Genomic DNA, 16,995 nt, shown 5'->3' with positions numbered 1-16,995 from the left:
GGCTAATTTATCGTTTCTGTCGCATGCCTCATAAAGGCATGAGAGAAGGTCATCTTCAGGCTAGCATGGCATTGTCCCCAGCCCCCTGATGACCCAAGGTTATGCATCATAGATAATATGATGGGCCGCTCGATGGTTCTGCCAGTTAGACCTGAGGCTGCCAGGTTTGGAGGGGCTCCCGGCGCAGGAGACGGGAGTCGCACTTGCAGGCTGCAGCTGGTCTGGGGGACACAGCCCAGGACCTGGGCTTGTACCAGATCGCCTGTGGTTTGGTGGTAGAAGAAGGCGGCTGACAGCCAGGGGCTGAGGACCTGGACTGGGCACCAAGAATGTCACCAGAATGCCAGATCACCCCCCCACACCCCGTAGGATTCCCCTCGGGAAAGAGCAGGCGGTACCTTTGCCTAGCGGGTCTGTCCATCCCTTTTTACAGCCCCGATCAGAGGAGCAGACCGTTCTGCGGGTGGGGTACTGTGGGGAGGACAGGACAGTGAGGAATGAGAGCCGATGTCCTTGTCTACACGAAGCCTGCCCTTCACCGTACTCCCCACACACAGCCAAGTGAGAACAGGACTCATGTCCATCAATGGAGGGAGGGACAAATTCCACCCGTGGAATATTACCCAGCCACCAAAAGAACAACAAAGCACCCACATGAACTACAACATGGGGAAACCTTGAGAACTTGATGCTGAGGGAAAAAAGCTGGGCACAAAGGGCCATGTGCTGTGCAGGCCCATTTGCAGGAAGTGTCCAGAACTCGCAAGTCAGACACACAGAAAGTGGACTAGGGGTTTCCAGGGGCCGGAGAACAGAGGTTGGTGGGGAATGGGCAGTGCCTGGCTCTTCATCTTTCACTCTTGGTAACTCAAAATACTGGGGGAGAGAGCAAGGAAAGGGTGACATTGTCCAAAAAGACCAATGCAGGGCTGGGATGTAGCTCAGTGGCAAAGCGCTTGCCTAGCAAGTGCGACGTCCTGGGTTCGATCCCCAGTACCAAAAAAGAAAAGACAAAGAAAATACAGTTTAAAAGAAAAAAAAACAAAAAGACCAATGCAACAGGCACCCCTCTGCACATCACCCTCATAATGACAACTGACAGAAAGTGACTGTGTGTGGGGGCTGGGAAGGTGGCTCAGTGGTAGAGTGCTTGCCTTGCATACCTGAGGCCCTGGGTTCGATTCCTCAGCACCACATAAGAAAAAAGCCAGAAGTGGCGCTGTGGCTAAAGTAGTAGAGCGCTAGCCTTGAGCTGAAGAGCTGAGGGACAGCGCCCAGGCCCAGAGTTCAGGCCCCAAGACCGGACCCAAAAAAAAAAAAAAAAAAAGAAAGTGACTGTGCACCTTACCACGTCTGGGAGGTGCTGGGTTGTCAGCCATCCTCAGAGCTGGGTTTTGTTATTGGTCCTTTCTGTGGATGAATGCATCCAGGCCCAGAGGGTGGAAGTCACCTACCTATTTTCTCTTCCTTACAACTCTCAGTAACTTGAGCCAGGCACTGGTGGCTCATGCCTGCAATCCCAGCTACTCAGGAGGCTGAGATCTAAGGATCCAGATTCCAAGCCAACCTGGCAGAAAAACCTGAGACCCTTATCTCAGTTAGCCACATAAAAGCCAGACATGGAGGTGTGGCTCAAGTGGGAAAGCATCAGCCTTGACCAAAGAAGCTAAATGAGAACATGAGGCCTGGAGTTCAAGCCCCAGTACATGCCCAGAAAGCCCAAGAAACAAAACACAGAGCAAGACCTTGATAGGGAAGCCATTTTTCTAGACAGAGCTAGGGGAAGTCAAGAGGGGGCTAGGCCAAGTCAGGAAAGACAGTGGGGTGGCGGTGTGGGGGTGTTGAGGTCATGGGGTCTGAGTGTTCCCCACGACCTATCCTGCAGACAGGTTACCGTGGGCCTTGGGAAGAGCTGCTGTGGATGGGAACACCAGGATTTTAACTCTGGTCCCTTTGATGCTGTGTGACCCTGGACAAGGCTCATAACCTTTCTGGGTTCTGGTGTTCTGACATGCCAGGCGGGGCTGTGTGGGTTTCCCTGGGAAGTTGATATGCCTTTTGAAGTGTGAGAAGCCTCAGTGCTGGGGAGCAGTCCCCGTCCTGGACGCAGGGGGGCAGATCTGTGGTCCCCAATCCCCCCGCTTGTCCTGCCCTGCGCAGCCCTACCCACCAAAGAGGCGAGTCTCCCTCAGTGTCTGTGGGTCCAAATGCATCCTGGGCTCCCCTTCTGTTCCTTTAACCCCACACCTCCCTCCCCGGTCCCAGCGCCCCCGCTCACCTCCGGGCACAGCTTCTGCTGCTGGCCTTCCGTCTTGAGGAAGTTTGTCATCACGAAGAAGGAGTTCCCCTGTGGGGGGAGGAAGCCTGGGCGTCCTGGCAGCTTCTAAGCTTCTGGAGCCCCAGCGGGGGGGGGGGGGGGGGGGGGGTGAGGCTTTGACAGCTGAGCCATGGAGCCTTAGAGCTGCGCCATCCTGCGGGCGGCTGGGGTGGCGGGGCCGTGGGGGGCTGTGGGGGGCCGTGGGGGGCTGTGGGGGGCCGTGGGGGGCTGTGGGGGGCCGTGGGGGGCTGTGGAGCTGTGGGGGACCGTGGGGGGCTTTGTGGGGCCGTGGGGGGCCGTGGGGGGCTGTGTGGGGCTGTGGGGGGCCGTGGGGGGCTGTGGGGGGCCGTGGGGGGCTTTGTGGGGCCGTGGGGGGCTGTGGGGGGCTGTGGGGGCTGTGGAGCTGTGTGGGTCATGGGGCTGTGTGGGTCGTGGGGCTGTGTGGGTCGTGGGGCTGTGGGGGGCTGTGGGGGGCTGTGTGGGGCCGTGGGGGGCTGTGTGGGTCGTGGGGTCGTGTGGGGCTGTGGGGGGCTTTGTGGGGCCGTGGGGGGCTGTGTGGGGCTGTGTGGGGCCGTGGGGCCGTGTGGGGCTGTGGGGGGCTGTGTGGGGCCGTGGGGGGCTGTGTGGGGCCGTGGGGGGCTGTGTGGGGCTGTGTGGGGCCGTGGGGGACCGTGGGGGGCTGTGTGGGGCTGTGTGGGGCCGTGGGGCTGTGGGGGGCCGTGGGGCCGTGGGGGGCTGTGGGGGGCCGTGGGGCCGCGTGGGGCGGCCGGGCCACTCCCGGGAGCTAATGGAAGGGGCGGGGGCGTCTTCCGCCTGGCCTGGCCGTGGTTAGCCCCCCTTCCCCGCCCCCCCCTTCCCTGACTCCCCCCGCTCCCCGCCCCCCCCTCCCCTCTGGTGATTCTGGGCTTGTTTTGGGGGAAGGCCGCGCGGACCCTCCAAGGGCCGGCCGGCTCCGGGCTCCGGGCTCCGGGCCTCGAGGCCGCGTCCCCGGCCCGCGTGCGCGGCTGGGCGGCCGGAACCCGCAGGGCTGCGGCGGCTGCGCCTCGGACGGGACTCGGCCCCGCCCGCCCGCACGAGGACACGGTCTGGTCTCCGTTGGGATTTTCACAGAGCCTTTTAGAAAATAGGGCGCGCGTCTTTGTGGCTCTGGTGTCGGACCGGGACGAGGCCGGGCGGGGCGGGGCGGGGCGGGGCGGGGCCGGGCGGGGCCGGGCGGGGCCGGGCGGGGCCGGGCTCGGTGAAACGGGGGGGGGGGGGAGGAGGGGAGAGGGGAGGGGCGGGAAGGGAGGGGAGGGAGGGGAGGGAGGGGCTCACCTGCAGCCCGAAGGTGTAATCGGCCGTGTCGAAGATGCTGCCCGCCGCCGCCGACCCCCCGGCTCCGCCCGCCACCTCCGCGATGCCCTTCACCTTGGCGTTCACCGAGCTGATGACCGGCTCCTTCCGCTGGTACAGCTTGTCACTCAGCAGCGCGAAGCTGGGGGCAGGCGGGGAGGCCATCAGCGGCTCGTGCGCCAAGGGACCAAGCGAGGCCCTGGCGGTGGTGGGTTCGAGCACAGGCGCTCGCTCATGGCTGCCTCCGATCAAAGCCTGGCTCTGCTGGGTGACTGATTGCCTCCCCCCCCCCATTGTTTATTTTTAAGCAGTTGTACAAAGAGGTTTGAATCCAACAAGTTAGGTTATGAGTGCAGTGCACCGTGCTCACTGTCGCCTGTCCACCGCCCTCCCCCACCGTCCCGACCCCCAAGTGGCATCCAGCTCCCCCAAAATGTACGTTGCATATAGTAACTGTATGTTCCTCCTCTCTCCAGCCATCTGAAAAAATTCTGTCTGTTGAGGGAGAGAAGCCATACACAAAACATAGTTGCCTGTCATCCTGGCTACTCAGGTGGCTGAGAGCCAAGGATCATGGTTCAAGGCCAGCCCAGGCAGAAGAGTCCCCATGAGATTTTTTTTGGTCCGTCATGGGGCTTGAACTCTGGGCCTGGACGCTGTCCCTCAGCTCTTCAGCTCAAAGTGAACATTCCACCACTTGAGCCACAGCACCCTTCCTGTTTTCTGGTGGCTAGAGTTACAGGCAAGAGCCATCAGTGCCAGGCCAATGAACCACTCAAAAACCAGAAGTGGTGCTGCAGCTCAAGTGGTGGAGCACTAGCCTTGAGCACAAAGAGGCTCAGGGATGGTGCCCAGGCCCTAAGTTCAAGTTCCACAACTACCACCACCAACAAAAAGTTATAGTAGCCAGGCACCAGTGGCTCATGCCTATAATCCTCGCTACTCAGGAGGCTGAGATCTGAGGATCGAGGTTCAAAGCCAGCCCGGGCAGGAAAATCCGTGAGACTCTTATCTCCAATAAACCACCAGAATACCAGAAGTGGCGCTGTAGCTCAAGCGGTAGAGCTCTTGCCTTGAGCTGAAGAGCTGAGGGACAGTGCCTAAACCCAGAGTTCAAGCCCTACGACCGACCAAAAAAAAGTTATAGTATACAGTAAAGAAAAAATGTTATAGTATATGATGGCATTTATATGAAATATCCAGAATAGGCAAACCCATAGAGTCAGGGAGATTGCTGGTCGAGGAAAGAAAGATGCAAACACTTCAGAACTAGATAGAAGTGATTTCATACAACTATATTAAATGCTACTAGATTGTTCTCTTTTGAAATGATTAATTTTATATTCTATGAATTTCACTTTCATAAAGGAGCTAAGATACATGTTTACAGACATGGCCATATGCCATGTCAGATCAGATCAAGGAATGACCATCACCAAGTTCAGGGTACTGTTTACCAAGGGAAGGGGGTGATGGGATGAAGGAGAGGTTTGCAGAGCACAAAACTTGATTAGTTGCCAGACTCCAGTGGCTCACACCTATAATCCTAGCTACTTGGGAGGCTGAGATCTGAGGACTGCAATTCAAAGCCAGCCTGGGCAGGAAAGTCTATGAAACTCTTCTCTCCAACTAACTGCCAAAAAATCCAGAAGTGGAGCTGTGGCTAAGTGGTAGAACATTAGCCTTGGTCATAAAAGCTCAGGAACAGTACCTAGGCCCAGAGTTCAAGCCCCAGGACCCACAAAAAAAAAAAAAGAAGACAACTCCAATCATCAGTCTTACAACACATATATAATACATGCAGCATTCTCTATCCAAAGCACTGGATCTGTTTGACCTACCATCTACCATTTGAAAAATTCGCAAACACTCAGCATGTTATAGCTGAGCCTTAATGGAGTCCAGCCTCCCAGAGCCGCACAAGCTGCCTTCACAGACTAAAGAACACATACAGCTTAGCAGTAGGACACTTGCAGGGCATGCACAAGGCCCTGGGTTCAAGGAAAAGATGACTGGGGGGATGGAAAGGGGGGAGAAGGAGGGGGTAGGAGCATGCGTAAGAGAGGTTGCTGTGTCCTGTCCTTCAGAAAGAACATTCTAGTGATGAGCCCAGCGGTGCAGTCTTGACCTTGCCTGGTAACTCAAACAAGCCATGTCACCATTGCAGGCCCTAGATTTAGTCCAGACAGGAGGTGATAACTCCTTGGTTATCAGCTCTAAGCAGGACAAGGGAATTCTGGAGTTGAGGATCAAGCTCGGCCTGAGAGACAGGGCTGGAGTCCCAGGGAGGGGAGAGCTGGAGGGCTTGGGCAGGCGAAGGGAGGTGGTGTGGTCAGGCTCAGGTGCATGGGGAGATGGTGGAGAGGCGAGGCAGGGGTAGGTGAGGGGAGACCAGGCCCGGGCCCACTCACCAGATGTAGAAGCAGGTGCCCACCAGGAAGATGTTCTTCACAGTGCCGATCCACAGGCTGTGGATACGAAGGACCCTCACGGTGGAGTGCCCACACAGCTGCCTCCCTGCCAGCATGGTGCCCGTGTGCAGCACCCTGCCAGGGAGGCCTCTGTGCCAAGCCCAACGGACTCTGAGCAAAGATAACACTAGGGTGAAAGTCAGGAGAGCCCTGAAAGTAAACTGACTCCACAGCTGTGCACTCCACATCCAGCCTGGGTCCTAACCACAGGGGCTCCCTGGACCTGTGTCCTCATCACACCCTCCAGTTCCCTGGACCTGTGTCCTCATCACGCACTCCGGTCAAAGGCCATGCACGTTTTTGTCAAACCACAGAAGATAAAACCATTCATTCTACGTTCTCACCAACAAATGCACACTGCCTTTTAAGAGGGCCTTGACAAACTAGAGCGAGACCGGGGGCCTAGCTGAGAGTCTCAGTTGTATGCTGATGGCCCTAGTCAGGGGGGGAGGGGGGAGCACGTGGAGAAAAGGGGCAAGGAGGGGCTGGGAAGGTGGCTCAGTGGTAGAGTGCTTGCCTTGCATGCATGAGGCCCTGGGTTCGATTCCTCAGCACTACATAAGCAGAAAAAGCCAGAAGTGGTGCTGTGGCTCAAGTGGTAGAGTGCTTGTCTTGAACTGAAGAGCTGAGGGACAGCGCCCAGGCCCAGAGTTCAGGCCTCATGACTGACCAAAAAATAAGAAAAAAGAAAAGAAAAGGAGCGAGGACCAGCAGTGTGACGCTATCTGAAGTAGGAGAAGCACACAGGGCACAGCTGTAACTAAGGCAAAGAACACAGGAGGCAGATTCTGGCTCAGTGTAAGAAAGAAGAGTCTAAATCTAGGCACTGATGGCTCACACCTGTTATCTAGCTGCTCAGGAAGCTGAGATTTGGAGGATCACAGTTGAAACCTAGCCCAGACACATAAGTCCACAAGACTCAGATGTTTGAAGCTAACTAGAATATGTAAGTCTACAAGACTCTAAAGGTAGAGGGCCAGCTGAACAAGTGAGCCCCAGTACTGAGGGGTGGGGGGAAGGATGGAAAGAAGAAAGAAAGGAAAAGAAAAGAGAAAGAAGTATCTAACCCAGTGCCAGTGACTCACATCTGTTATCCTAGCTACTCAGGAGGCTGAGATTTAAGGATGGAAGTTCAAAGCCAGCAGCTAAATCCATGAGATTTTTTTTTTTTGCCAGTCCTGGGGCTTGAACTCAGGGACTTGGCACTGTCCCTGAGCTGCTTTTGTTCGAGGCTAGTGTTCTACCTCTTGAGCCACAGCACCACTTCTGGCTTTTCCTATGTGTGTGGAATCGAACCCAGAGCTTCGTGCATGCTAGGCAAGCACTAAGCCTACCATTAAGCCACCTTCCCAGCCCTCCAGGAGATTCTTATCTCTAATTAACCACCAAAAAAGCTAGAAATAGAGCTATGGCTCAAATGGTAGTAGAGTGCCAGCCTTGAACAAAAAAAGGGACAGTTCCCAGGCCCAGAATATGCAAGCACTAGGATTCTCTCTCTCTCTCTCTCTCTCTCTCTCTCTCTCTCTCTCTCTCTCTCTCTCTCTCTCTCTCTCTCTCTCTCTCTCTCTCTCTTTCTCTGTCTGTCTCTGTCTGTCTCTGTCTCTCTGTCTCTCTGTCTCTCTGTCTCTGTCTCTGTCTCTCTCTCTCTCTCTTTCTCTGTCTGTCTCTGTCTGTCTCTGTCTCTCTGTCTCTGTCTCTCTGTCTCTGTCTCTGTCTCTGTCTCTGTCTCTGTCTCTCACTCTCTCTCTCTCACACACACACACACACACACAGAGCTCTAACAGAGCAGTCTCAGGACAGAACAAGCTTGGCTGAGGTGGCTGGTTGGTGGCAATGAAGACTAGTGATGATGATGATGAGATCCCTATGCACCCCATCCACTCCCCCCCCCCCCGGCTTCTTTTCCATCTGCATTTAAGCATCTTGAAAAGAAAGCTTCCCTCCATCCATCCACCACCACTTGGTGCCTCTCTCCTCCTACAGCCCAGCTCTAAGAGAGTGAGTCACGCATCCCTTCCGCATCCCTTCACACCTCCACCCTCTCCAGTCTGGCTCCCGCCCCCTCCAGCACCTCCCCAGCCAAGTCCTTGTCACTAAATCCAGGCCCACCTGGGACCAACTCTTCCTGCTCTCACCATGCATGCTTCCCTCTCCTTCCCAATCCTCCCTCCCCTGCCCTCCCTTCTGCTCCAGAACCCACAGTCCGTGACTTCTGTGACTCACTGATTTATTTTATTGGTTTATTTTGGGGCTGGTCCTGGGGCTTGAACTCAGGGCCTGGGTGCTGTCCCTAAGCTTCTTTTGTGCAAGGCTAGTGTTGTACTACTTAAGCCACAGCTCTACTTCCAGCCTTTTGTGGTTAATTGGAAATAAGAGTCTCACAGACTTTGCTAGCCAGACTGGATTCAAACCAGGAGCCTTAGACCAGAGCCTCCTGAGTGGGTCAGGATTACAGGTGTGAGCCACCAGCACCTGGCCCACCACTGCTTTTTGTGTGTGAGCAGTACTGGCCCTTGAACTCAGAGCCTTGAATTCTCCCTTAGCTTTTTCACTAGAGGCTAGTGCTCTATTACTTGAGCTACACCTCCACTTTTGCCTTTTTGCTGGTTAATTGTAGATAAGAGTCTCACTAGCTTTTCTTCCTAGGCTGGTTTCAAACTTCTGTCCTCAGATCTCAGTCTCCTTAGTAGTTAGGGTTACAGAAGCGAGTCACCAGCACCTGGCTTTTAGACAGGGTTTCTTGTTCCCAGCATCAGAACCTACTCTGTTGAGTTTAAGAAAAAAGATGTCTGCCAGGTGCCAGTGGCTCAGGCCTGTAATCCTAGCTACTCAGGAGGCTGAGATCTGAGGATCAAGCTTCAAAGCCAGCCTGGGAAGAAAAGCCTCCGTGAGACTCTTATCTCCAATTAATCTCCACTCAAAAATCAGAAGTGGTGCTGTGGCTCAAATGGTAGAGCACTACTAGCCTTAAGCACAAAGAGGCTCAGGGATAGCGCCTAGTCCCTGAGTTCCCTGACAAAAGAAAAAGATGTCTTAAGGGGGGGAGGGGGGTATAATTGGGTGGGGGGAGGGGGGAGGCTGGGAAGGGAGATGAAGGGTAAACAAAGGAGGAGGCTGCAATGCTTGGTAAGAAATGTATGCATTATCCTGCCCATGTAATTGTAGCCCCTCTGTACAGTATGTTCTCAAATAAAATAAAATAAAATTAAAAAAAAAAAAAGAAAAAGATGTCTTAAAAAAGGCAAATCTAGGGGCTGGGAAGGTGGCTCAGTGGTAGAGCGCTTGCCTTGCATGCATGAAGCCCTGGGTTCGATCCCTCAGCACCACATAAGCAAAAAGAAAAAAGCCGGAAGTGGCTCTGTGGCTCAAGTGGTAGAGCACTAGCCTTGAGCTGAAGAGCTGAGGGACAGCGCCCAGGCCCAGAGTTCAGGCCCCATGACCGGACCCCCCCCCCAAAAAAAAAAAGGCAAATCTACAGAGAGACTCTTATCTCCAATTAACCACCCATATCTGGAATTGGAGCTGTGGCTCAGGTAGCAGAGTACACATCTTGAACAAAAAAGCCATAGGAGAAGTCTTGAGTCTGAGCTCCAGTCAGTACAGGCAGAGAAAGACATATTAAATAGGTAGATAGCTAGAATAGGTAGACTAAATACATATATAGTCTAGATAGATAGATCCATAGATAAATAGATAGACAGACCAGCAGACAGACAAATAGCTACCAGTTATGGAGGCTTCAGTGCATGCTCTCCAGCCATCGTGATGCAGGGTTTTCACACCTTTTCTTCTTTAATTGTCAAAACGATTGTATGAAGATGTAGGTGCAGAAGCTGAGGCTCTGCAGGTCACGTGACTTGTCCAGGATTATCAAATAGGTTGCTCTAAATCTGAGTGACCATGGGGCTCCCTGGTGAGCATGGCCACCATCACCACCCAGAGGGAGGCCCTCTTTTGCAGAATCAAAACCACAGTGGCAGACCCCTTCACACCCACTAAGTTGGTGATGATTTCAAAAAAAGCCACAGTAACAAGTGTTGGTGGTGATGGGGAGACCCAGAGCCCTCATACTCTGCTGATGAACATGAAAACAGCCCGGCCGGTCCCCTAAAGCGGACATGGGTCTCCACTCGGAGGCCTAGAACATTCACCCACACGAAACCTTGCACACGGGTGTTACACAGCATTGTTCCTAAGAGTCCCAAGGAGAGACAACTGTGCTGTTATCAGTAGATGAACAGACATATAAAAGTGGTCTTTCCATACGAAACACTAATATTCAGACATTAAAAAAGTATAAAGCAGAGCTACATGCGTGGTTCAAGTGGTAGAGCACCTGCCTAGCAAGTGCCAGGGCCAGAACAGAACCCAGTACTGTTCATTCATGCTCCAACATGAATGAACGTTGAGAACAGAAAGACAGCCAGTCACAAAAGGCCATAGAGTGTATCATTCCACCCACATGACACGTCCCCAGCAAGTGACTATAGACTGAAGCGGCTTCGTAGGGAGTCGAGGATGCCGGCTAAGAGAGGGATTGGAAGGGGGTGCGAGGGGGGTGCGTGTGTGGTTCCATGCTTGAGTCCTGTCTCCAGCCATTTTTGTTTGTTTGTTTGTTTTAGTTAACTTGCAGGTAGAGTTTTGCTTTTTTCCCCAGGGCCAGCCTTGAATCTAGATCCTCACACTCTTGTCTCCTATGTAGCAGGGATCAAACACATGCACCACTGTGCCTGGCTTCCTTCTTTCTTTCTTCTTTCTTTCTTTCTTTCTTTCTTTCTTTCTTTCTTTCTTTCTTTCTTTGTTTTTCATTAAAAACTTTATTTCATTGTAAAGATGCTGTACAGAGGGGTTACAATTACATGAGTAAGGTAATGAGTACATTTCTTGTCAAGCATTGTTACCCCCTTCTAGTATCCCTTCCCTCTCCGACCTCCCTTACTCTCCCCCACCCTGTGGCTTGTTTCTTGAGGTGAAGTCTTGATTAACTTTTCACCCAGGCTAGAATTGAACCATAATTCTCCCATCTCCACCGCCAAATAGCTGGGATTATAGGAATGAGTCACTGTACTGAGTCCATCAGGATTCTTTTGGGGTTAGTATAAATTTCCTAAAATTGCTTGTGGTGAGAGTTAAACAGCTCTGTAAACACACTAGAACCATTTTTAAATAGAAAATTATAGTGCATGAATTACATCTCAATATTCTGCTGAAAACACAAGAAACCAGGGAGGCTCTTTCCTGACATTGGAGAGGTTCTAAAATGATGTTGACAAGCTTGGTCCCGTTCTTCTCCCCTCTGGTTGTCAGCAGGTGCGCCCTGGAATGCTGGCGTCCTCCTTGGGATCTCATCCAGGTCGGAGCCCAGAGCTTCCCACCTGCGGCAGGCCTGCCCTGCCCTGCCCTGCCCTGCCCTGCTCATCCCGCAGGCCCCGGCTGGAGCCCAGCGGCGCTGTCCTGAGCACCTCTCACATTTGGGAACCACATGAATTCAGGATGTGCAGCCGCAGCCGCAGCCTGGGATTTTTTTCTGTGCATCCAGTGGCTCAGAGATTAGCCCAGCCCCTACCCAACTTACCTAATGTAGAAAAGAACGATCATATGCAGGAACCACTTAATGGTGCCATAATTGGTGCTCTGGATCTGAGTGACTTTGTTTGTCTCATACTGGAAAACCTCGTTCCAGCAGCTGCTGCAGGCAGGCATGCTGAGGGATTCACTTCCTGCTCCGGGCTGGTCCTGGGTTCCACCCTCCCCCGCCAGGCCGCGGCAGGTCCCCCCAGGAACGGCAAAAGGAAACCCCACCGGTCCCTTGCAGGGGCCAGTAACGTTGAGTTCCTCCGATGGCTGCCGTGGGGGCAGGCCCTGGCAGCTGCAGCAGATGTGACTGGCATAAACAAGAGGAGCCAAGTGTCACAGGCCGGGCGGGCAGAGGACCCACCCCCGCCCGCCTCCCCCAGACAAAGATGGTGTTCAGAAGACAGGCATTTTTAGAATTCTCCCTTTCCCCTCTTGCATTCGAGTTTTATAATTCATTTCATTGGAGCAAAAGGAGTAGCTTTTCAAATGTCATGAGACCCAATACTCCCATTGTGATTCAGAAAAGGGTCTAGATCTTTCCACTGCCTCAAGACTCTCAGATTGACTGGTTCATTTCTACAGCCCTCTATTCAGCCCCCATTTATAGGAGTGCTGGGTGACTGACAGTATCCCTTCTCTGCCTCCCTTCCCTGACAATTTTCTGGTCTTCAGATGGGGACAGGGAATCCTAGGGTGTAGAGGTTAGAGTGTGGCTCAAGTGCTGGAGCGCCTGTGTTCAAACCCTTCATCTTTCAAAAAAAAGAAAGAAAGAAAGAAAAGAAAAGACAGGGCAACTCCTAAAGACCCACAATGATACAACAGAATTCAGACTTTCGGGGAAGATGGGAATGCAACTCATGGTGTGGATGACAAATTCCTCAAAGGCACACAGAGCATGAGGAAGAGCCAAATAGAAATCATGGGAAAGCTGATGGTCTCCCGGGCACACTAGACCTAGCAGAGGAAAGAAATTTCTGAGCTTGATCTATGGCGCAGACAGCTTGATTTCTATCCTGGGTCTTCCTCCTGACCCTCAAGGTTCTGCTCTGCTCTGTTTTGTCAGCCCAGATCACCAAGAACAAAGCCACAGGTCAACAATATTGGTTTCTTGACCATCCAATGAGGGAGACCACCTGGCCCTGGAGCCCAGGACATCAAACACGGGAGGAGATGGGGTCCTTGTAGGATTCTGAGGAAGGTGACATTGAGATGAAATCAAAATAAAATCAAGTTTTGATAAGCTTAAAGGAAAGCAGTCCTGTGTCAGCAGTGGACTTCAAAAATGGATTGTAAAAGAGAGCCAGGACTCTGTTTTCTTAGAAGCAATCACGCAAAGATGATTCTATCTAGAAGCCTTTATCAGAGGCTCTGCCCTGGGTTAAGGTGCCCTGGATCTTTCAAGGAGCAGGGGAACGTTTGATTCTTAGCCATGTAATTGCCGGTGGGAGGGTTCCTGGTTCTCTGTTGTTTTAGAGGGCAGCGCTATTTTGGCAGCCAGATGCATCCCCTCGTGTTATTCCAGCCTGGTAAATGGCCCAGTAGACGTTTGCTTTTCCAGTCTGAGCTCATTTGTGTTTCTGGTCCATCGGGGCTCTGGCCTCTCCCTGCTCGGATGCTTGTTGGCGAGGCTGCTGGGCCCGTCCTCCTCCTCCGGGCAGTGGTAAAGGCTTCTCTCTGTGGCCGGCCCCAGCAGCCCACTGTCTCCGAATTCTGCCCTCATCCTTCTTTGTAACTGGTCCCATCGCCCGTGATGCCTGGGCACCGCTGCCTTCCTGCCAGGGCTGGGCGTGACCCGGAAGTCCTCACGTGTAAGGAGGAGGGGATGGTCAAGATCCCCCTTGGGGCCTGGAGGACTGACAGAACTGACAGGCTCAGCCCTGGCCTTACATACAGCGGCCACTCCTCTCCGCCCAGACCCACCTGAACTCCCATTACCTCTCTTCCGGTCCCTCAGACAGGCTGCTGCCTGGCTGGGGATGGAGGCCACGGGCTCCCTCTTGGGGGAGATATGGCTGCTCTAATACACTGTCTGAGCCTCTTCCTCCTGTGCCGGCTGCCTCTGCGCGGTCCCCGGGGATGGGGGGTGGGTCCCCCACTGCCACCCTCCCCCAATGCCACCTTCCCCCACTGCCACCCACCAGCAGCCGCCTGTCCTCAGTGCGTCCTGTGCGGCCTGCTTTCCCTGCGCTTCCCCATTCCGCTTCCTCTTCCCTGTCCCTTCCCGAATAAAGACCTCAGGGCTGGGGTGGGGCTGAGGAAGGACTTCAGCACCCAGATGGGGAAGGGCCTGGCAGCACCGAGCCAGGGGTGACAGGGTTGACAGGATGGCCATCGAAGCAGCACTGGTAGCCATGACAGACACAGGGATGGGCCAGAAGATCAAGCACTAAACAGGATTGGCGAGCTCCGTATGTGAGGGGGGCATTTAAAACCAAGGGAGGAAAACGACTTGGAACAGAATCGGGGCACCCTGATGGAGGGAGGTGTGGTGCTCTACTGGTCAGATCCGAGATCTGTAACTTGGAAATGAGGGAGAAGCGGGCTGAATCGGGGGCTGTGGACTGTGCGAGGCACTTTGGTTTGGGTTACACACATTTTGCACTTAAAGGGAGCACAGGTAACTTTGAAATAACATCAATGATGTCATAACAGCTCTGCTACCAGGCTGGGGCTCTACTGTGTGTGTGTGTGTGTGTGTGTGTGTGTGTGTGTCTTGGGGCTTGAGCTCACTTGGGTGTGTGTGTGTGTGTGTGTGTGTGCGCGTGCGTCTTGGGGCTTGAGCTCACTCGGGCCCTGGGCACTGTAACTGAGCTCTTCAGCTTGATCAAGGCAAGAGCTCTACCACTTGAGCCACAGCGCCACTTCTGGTTTTCTGGTGGTTTATTGGAGATAAGAGTCTCATGGACTTTCCTGCCCAGGCTGGCTTTAAACTGCGATCCTCAAATCTCAGCCTCCCAAGTAGCTAGGATGACAGGCCTGAGCCACCAGCACCCTGCTCCTTTCTCCCTTCTGTTCAGACTCTGCGCCAGGACTGGCGTGACTTTGCAGCAGTGACACTCGTCTCTGCCCCTCGGGTGTGCTGTTTCAGCACGGTTCACTGTGTTCTCACTCAGGAGCTAGAAAACAGGTCATGGCAGCATTTTCCCTGCCTGCTTTCCTCTGTATTTCTCCAGTTCCTCAGCAACTGTGCCTTTCTAAACCTCTCTCCCTTTTCATCACCTAATCAGGATTCCTTCCTTCCTTTCCTTCCTTCCCTCCCTCCCTCCCTCCCTCCCTCCCTTCCTTCCTTCCTTCCTTCCTGCTTTCTTTCTTCCTTCCTTCCTTCCTGCTTTCTTCCTTCCTTCCTTCCTTCCTGCTTCCTTCCTTCCTTCCTGCCTCCCAGCCTCCCTCTCTCCTTCCCTTCTACCCACAATCCTTCATACAATGAAGGCTTGTTGGAAAATGCTCAGAAGATCTTTCCTCCCTCCCTCCATGGCTTCCTCCTTCCTTCCTTCCTTCCTCCCTTCCTTCCTTCCTTCCTTCCATCCTTCCTTTCTTGTGCTGGGATTCAGGGCCTTGAGTTTTCACTTAGCTTTTTCATTCAAACCTGATTTCAAACCATTTGGGCCACACTTCTACTTCCAGCTTTTTGCTGGTTGATTGAAGATAAGAGTCTCCTAGATTCATTTGTCTGGGATGGCTTTAAACTTGGTCCTCAGATCTCAGCCTCCTGAGTAGCTAGGATTACAGGGGTGAGCCACCAGTGCCGGCTGTGTTTATCCATTCATCCATCCCTGGACACTTCGGTCATTTCCATTTCTCTAGGCTCTAGAGAGTAATGCTGCCGTGAACCGGGTGGGTACACTCTCCGTTCATGTCCCTGCTTTCAGGCGTCCGGCTTTATATAGACCCAAGCTGAGTTCTCCATCATATGGTAGATATTCTATTTTTAAGCTTAAACTTTATATTTAAGCTTTTGAGGAAACGTGTGTGTGTGTGTGTGTGTGTGTGTGTGTGTGTGTGTGTGTGTGTGTGTGTGTGTTTAAATTTAATCTACCCGAATAAGGCATCTCCTTTTTATCCTCAAAGTTGAACACACCACCCTCAGGAGAAGAAACAACTTCCTTGAATTAATGACTCACAGCCTTTCTCATTAAAGCAGAGATAAATGTCATTCAGTTCATTCCAGAAGGGCATTCTGCTCCGGGGAACAGAGGGAAAAAGCAGGATAAGGTTGTGCTGGGGAGATGGAGCTGTGGACGGGATGTCTGCGAGGAGGCAGAGGGTGAGGGCGGGGAAGGCTGGAAGAGCCCCCAGCTCCACGGCTCTTTGGAGGGGTCCTCAGTAGAGAATTGCCCCCCACGTTCCTGACCCCAACAAGCCTGACCCCTTGCAGCCTCTCCTCTATATTTCCTCCAGCCCACGAGATTCCCCCCCCCCAGCCGCCAGCCCTTGGTTGTGTGGTGGAGCATGTGCTCTGATACTTGGCATCGATAGCTTCCGCTACCAGCGCCCGCCGTCTGTGGCCCCGACAGCAGCTTCATGTAGACCACGTTGACACACTTGGACCTATTGTATTTAAATGTCATTTTATTGTTAGATGAAGGCACTGTGCAGAGGGCTTGCCATTTTCATAGGTCAGGTACGAGTACTCTCTTTGGCCCTTGTCACGCCTTCTATTTGGTCCAGCTTTGTGAGGCCAGTGAAGCGGGGTCTGTGAGGGCATCTCCAGCCAGGCCCAGCGGAGAAGCCGGCACCAAGTGAGAAAGATGGCGCTGTGGGCAAAAGCAGAGACAGTAAGAGAAAATGAGGCCAGAGTTGAGGAGCAGGTCAGGAGGTCAAGTCAGGGTGTGTGGAGGCACAGGCAAGCACGGGGAGAGGGCGCCCCCACTTCTGCCTCCGCTGCTGGAAGAGGTGCAGGAGAGCCCAGGATTAGAGATGGCTGTAATTCCCCCCCCCCCAAGCTTTTTGCTTCCAACAAAACCGTGTCTTCCCGCTGTCACCTCAGCCAGCCAGTCAGGGCTCCTTCGTGGAGCTCTGGTTTGCTTTGTTCATCCCTACCCCCCTTGCCCTTATTCTGAAACAACGTCCCGGCCCCTGTAGCCTTCACACACAGCTCCGCCCACTACTTGGCTTCTCTGATTAAGTGCAATTTAAATAATTGTATTTCTTTCCCCAAAGAGTGGATCTTCCATAGCGAATGTGTGGACTGCAGACAGACCAGTCTCAAAACAAAAAACAACAACAACAAACAAAGAAAATGAAGAAGCAAATGAAGAGACCAAGGCCCTCAGACAAAGGCTCATGAGTGACAGTCCT

The 16,995-nt window shown here is 53.3% G+C and overlaps 2 protein-coding genes across 2 annotated transcripts in view; one reads left to right on the top strand and one right to left on the bottom strand.

The window, feature by feature from the left end:
* The window catches only part of LOC138826389 (P2X purinoceptor 7-like), a 28,318-nt gene extending 16,426 nt beyond the window's left edge, over positions 1-11,892 (bottom strand). Inside the window, exons 1-4 of the mRNA XM_070021496.1 lie at positions 11,696-11,892; positions 3,632-3,791; positions 2,279-2,347; positions 399-471 (exon numbers count right to left, since the gene is read on the bottom strand). Coding sequence (XP_069877597.1) covers positions 399-471; positions 2,279-2,347; positions 3,632-3,791; positions 11,696-11,823 — 430 coding nt within the window. The 5' untranslated portion in view covers positions 11,824-11,892. The remainder of the gene's footprint in view (positions 1-398; positions 472-2,278; positions 2,348-3,631; positions 3,792-11,695) is intronic.
* The window catches only part of LOC138826388 (intraflagellar transport protein 81 homolog), a 154,966-nt gene that overhangs the window by 24,530 nt on the left and 113,441 nt on the right, over positions 1-16,995 (top strand). The window lies entirely within an intron of this gene.

The sequence above is a fragment of the Dipodomys merriami genome, unplaced genomic scaffold, assembly GCF_024711535.1.
Source record: "Dipodomys merriami isolate MVZ:Mamm:240054 unplaced genomic scaffold, mDipMer1.0.p SCAF_142, whole genome shotgun sequence".
Taxonomy (NCBI): domain Eukaryota; kingdom Metazoa; phylum Chordata; class Mammalia; order Rodentia; family Heteromyidae; genus Dipodomys; species Dipodomys merriami.
The sequence above is the reverse complement of the archived record's forward strand: the minus strand, read 5'-3'. Positions and strand labels throughout refer to the sequence as shown.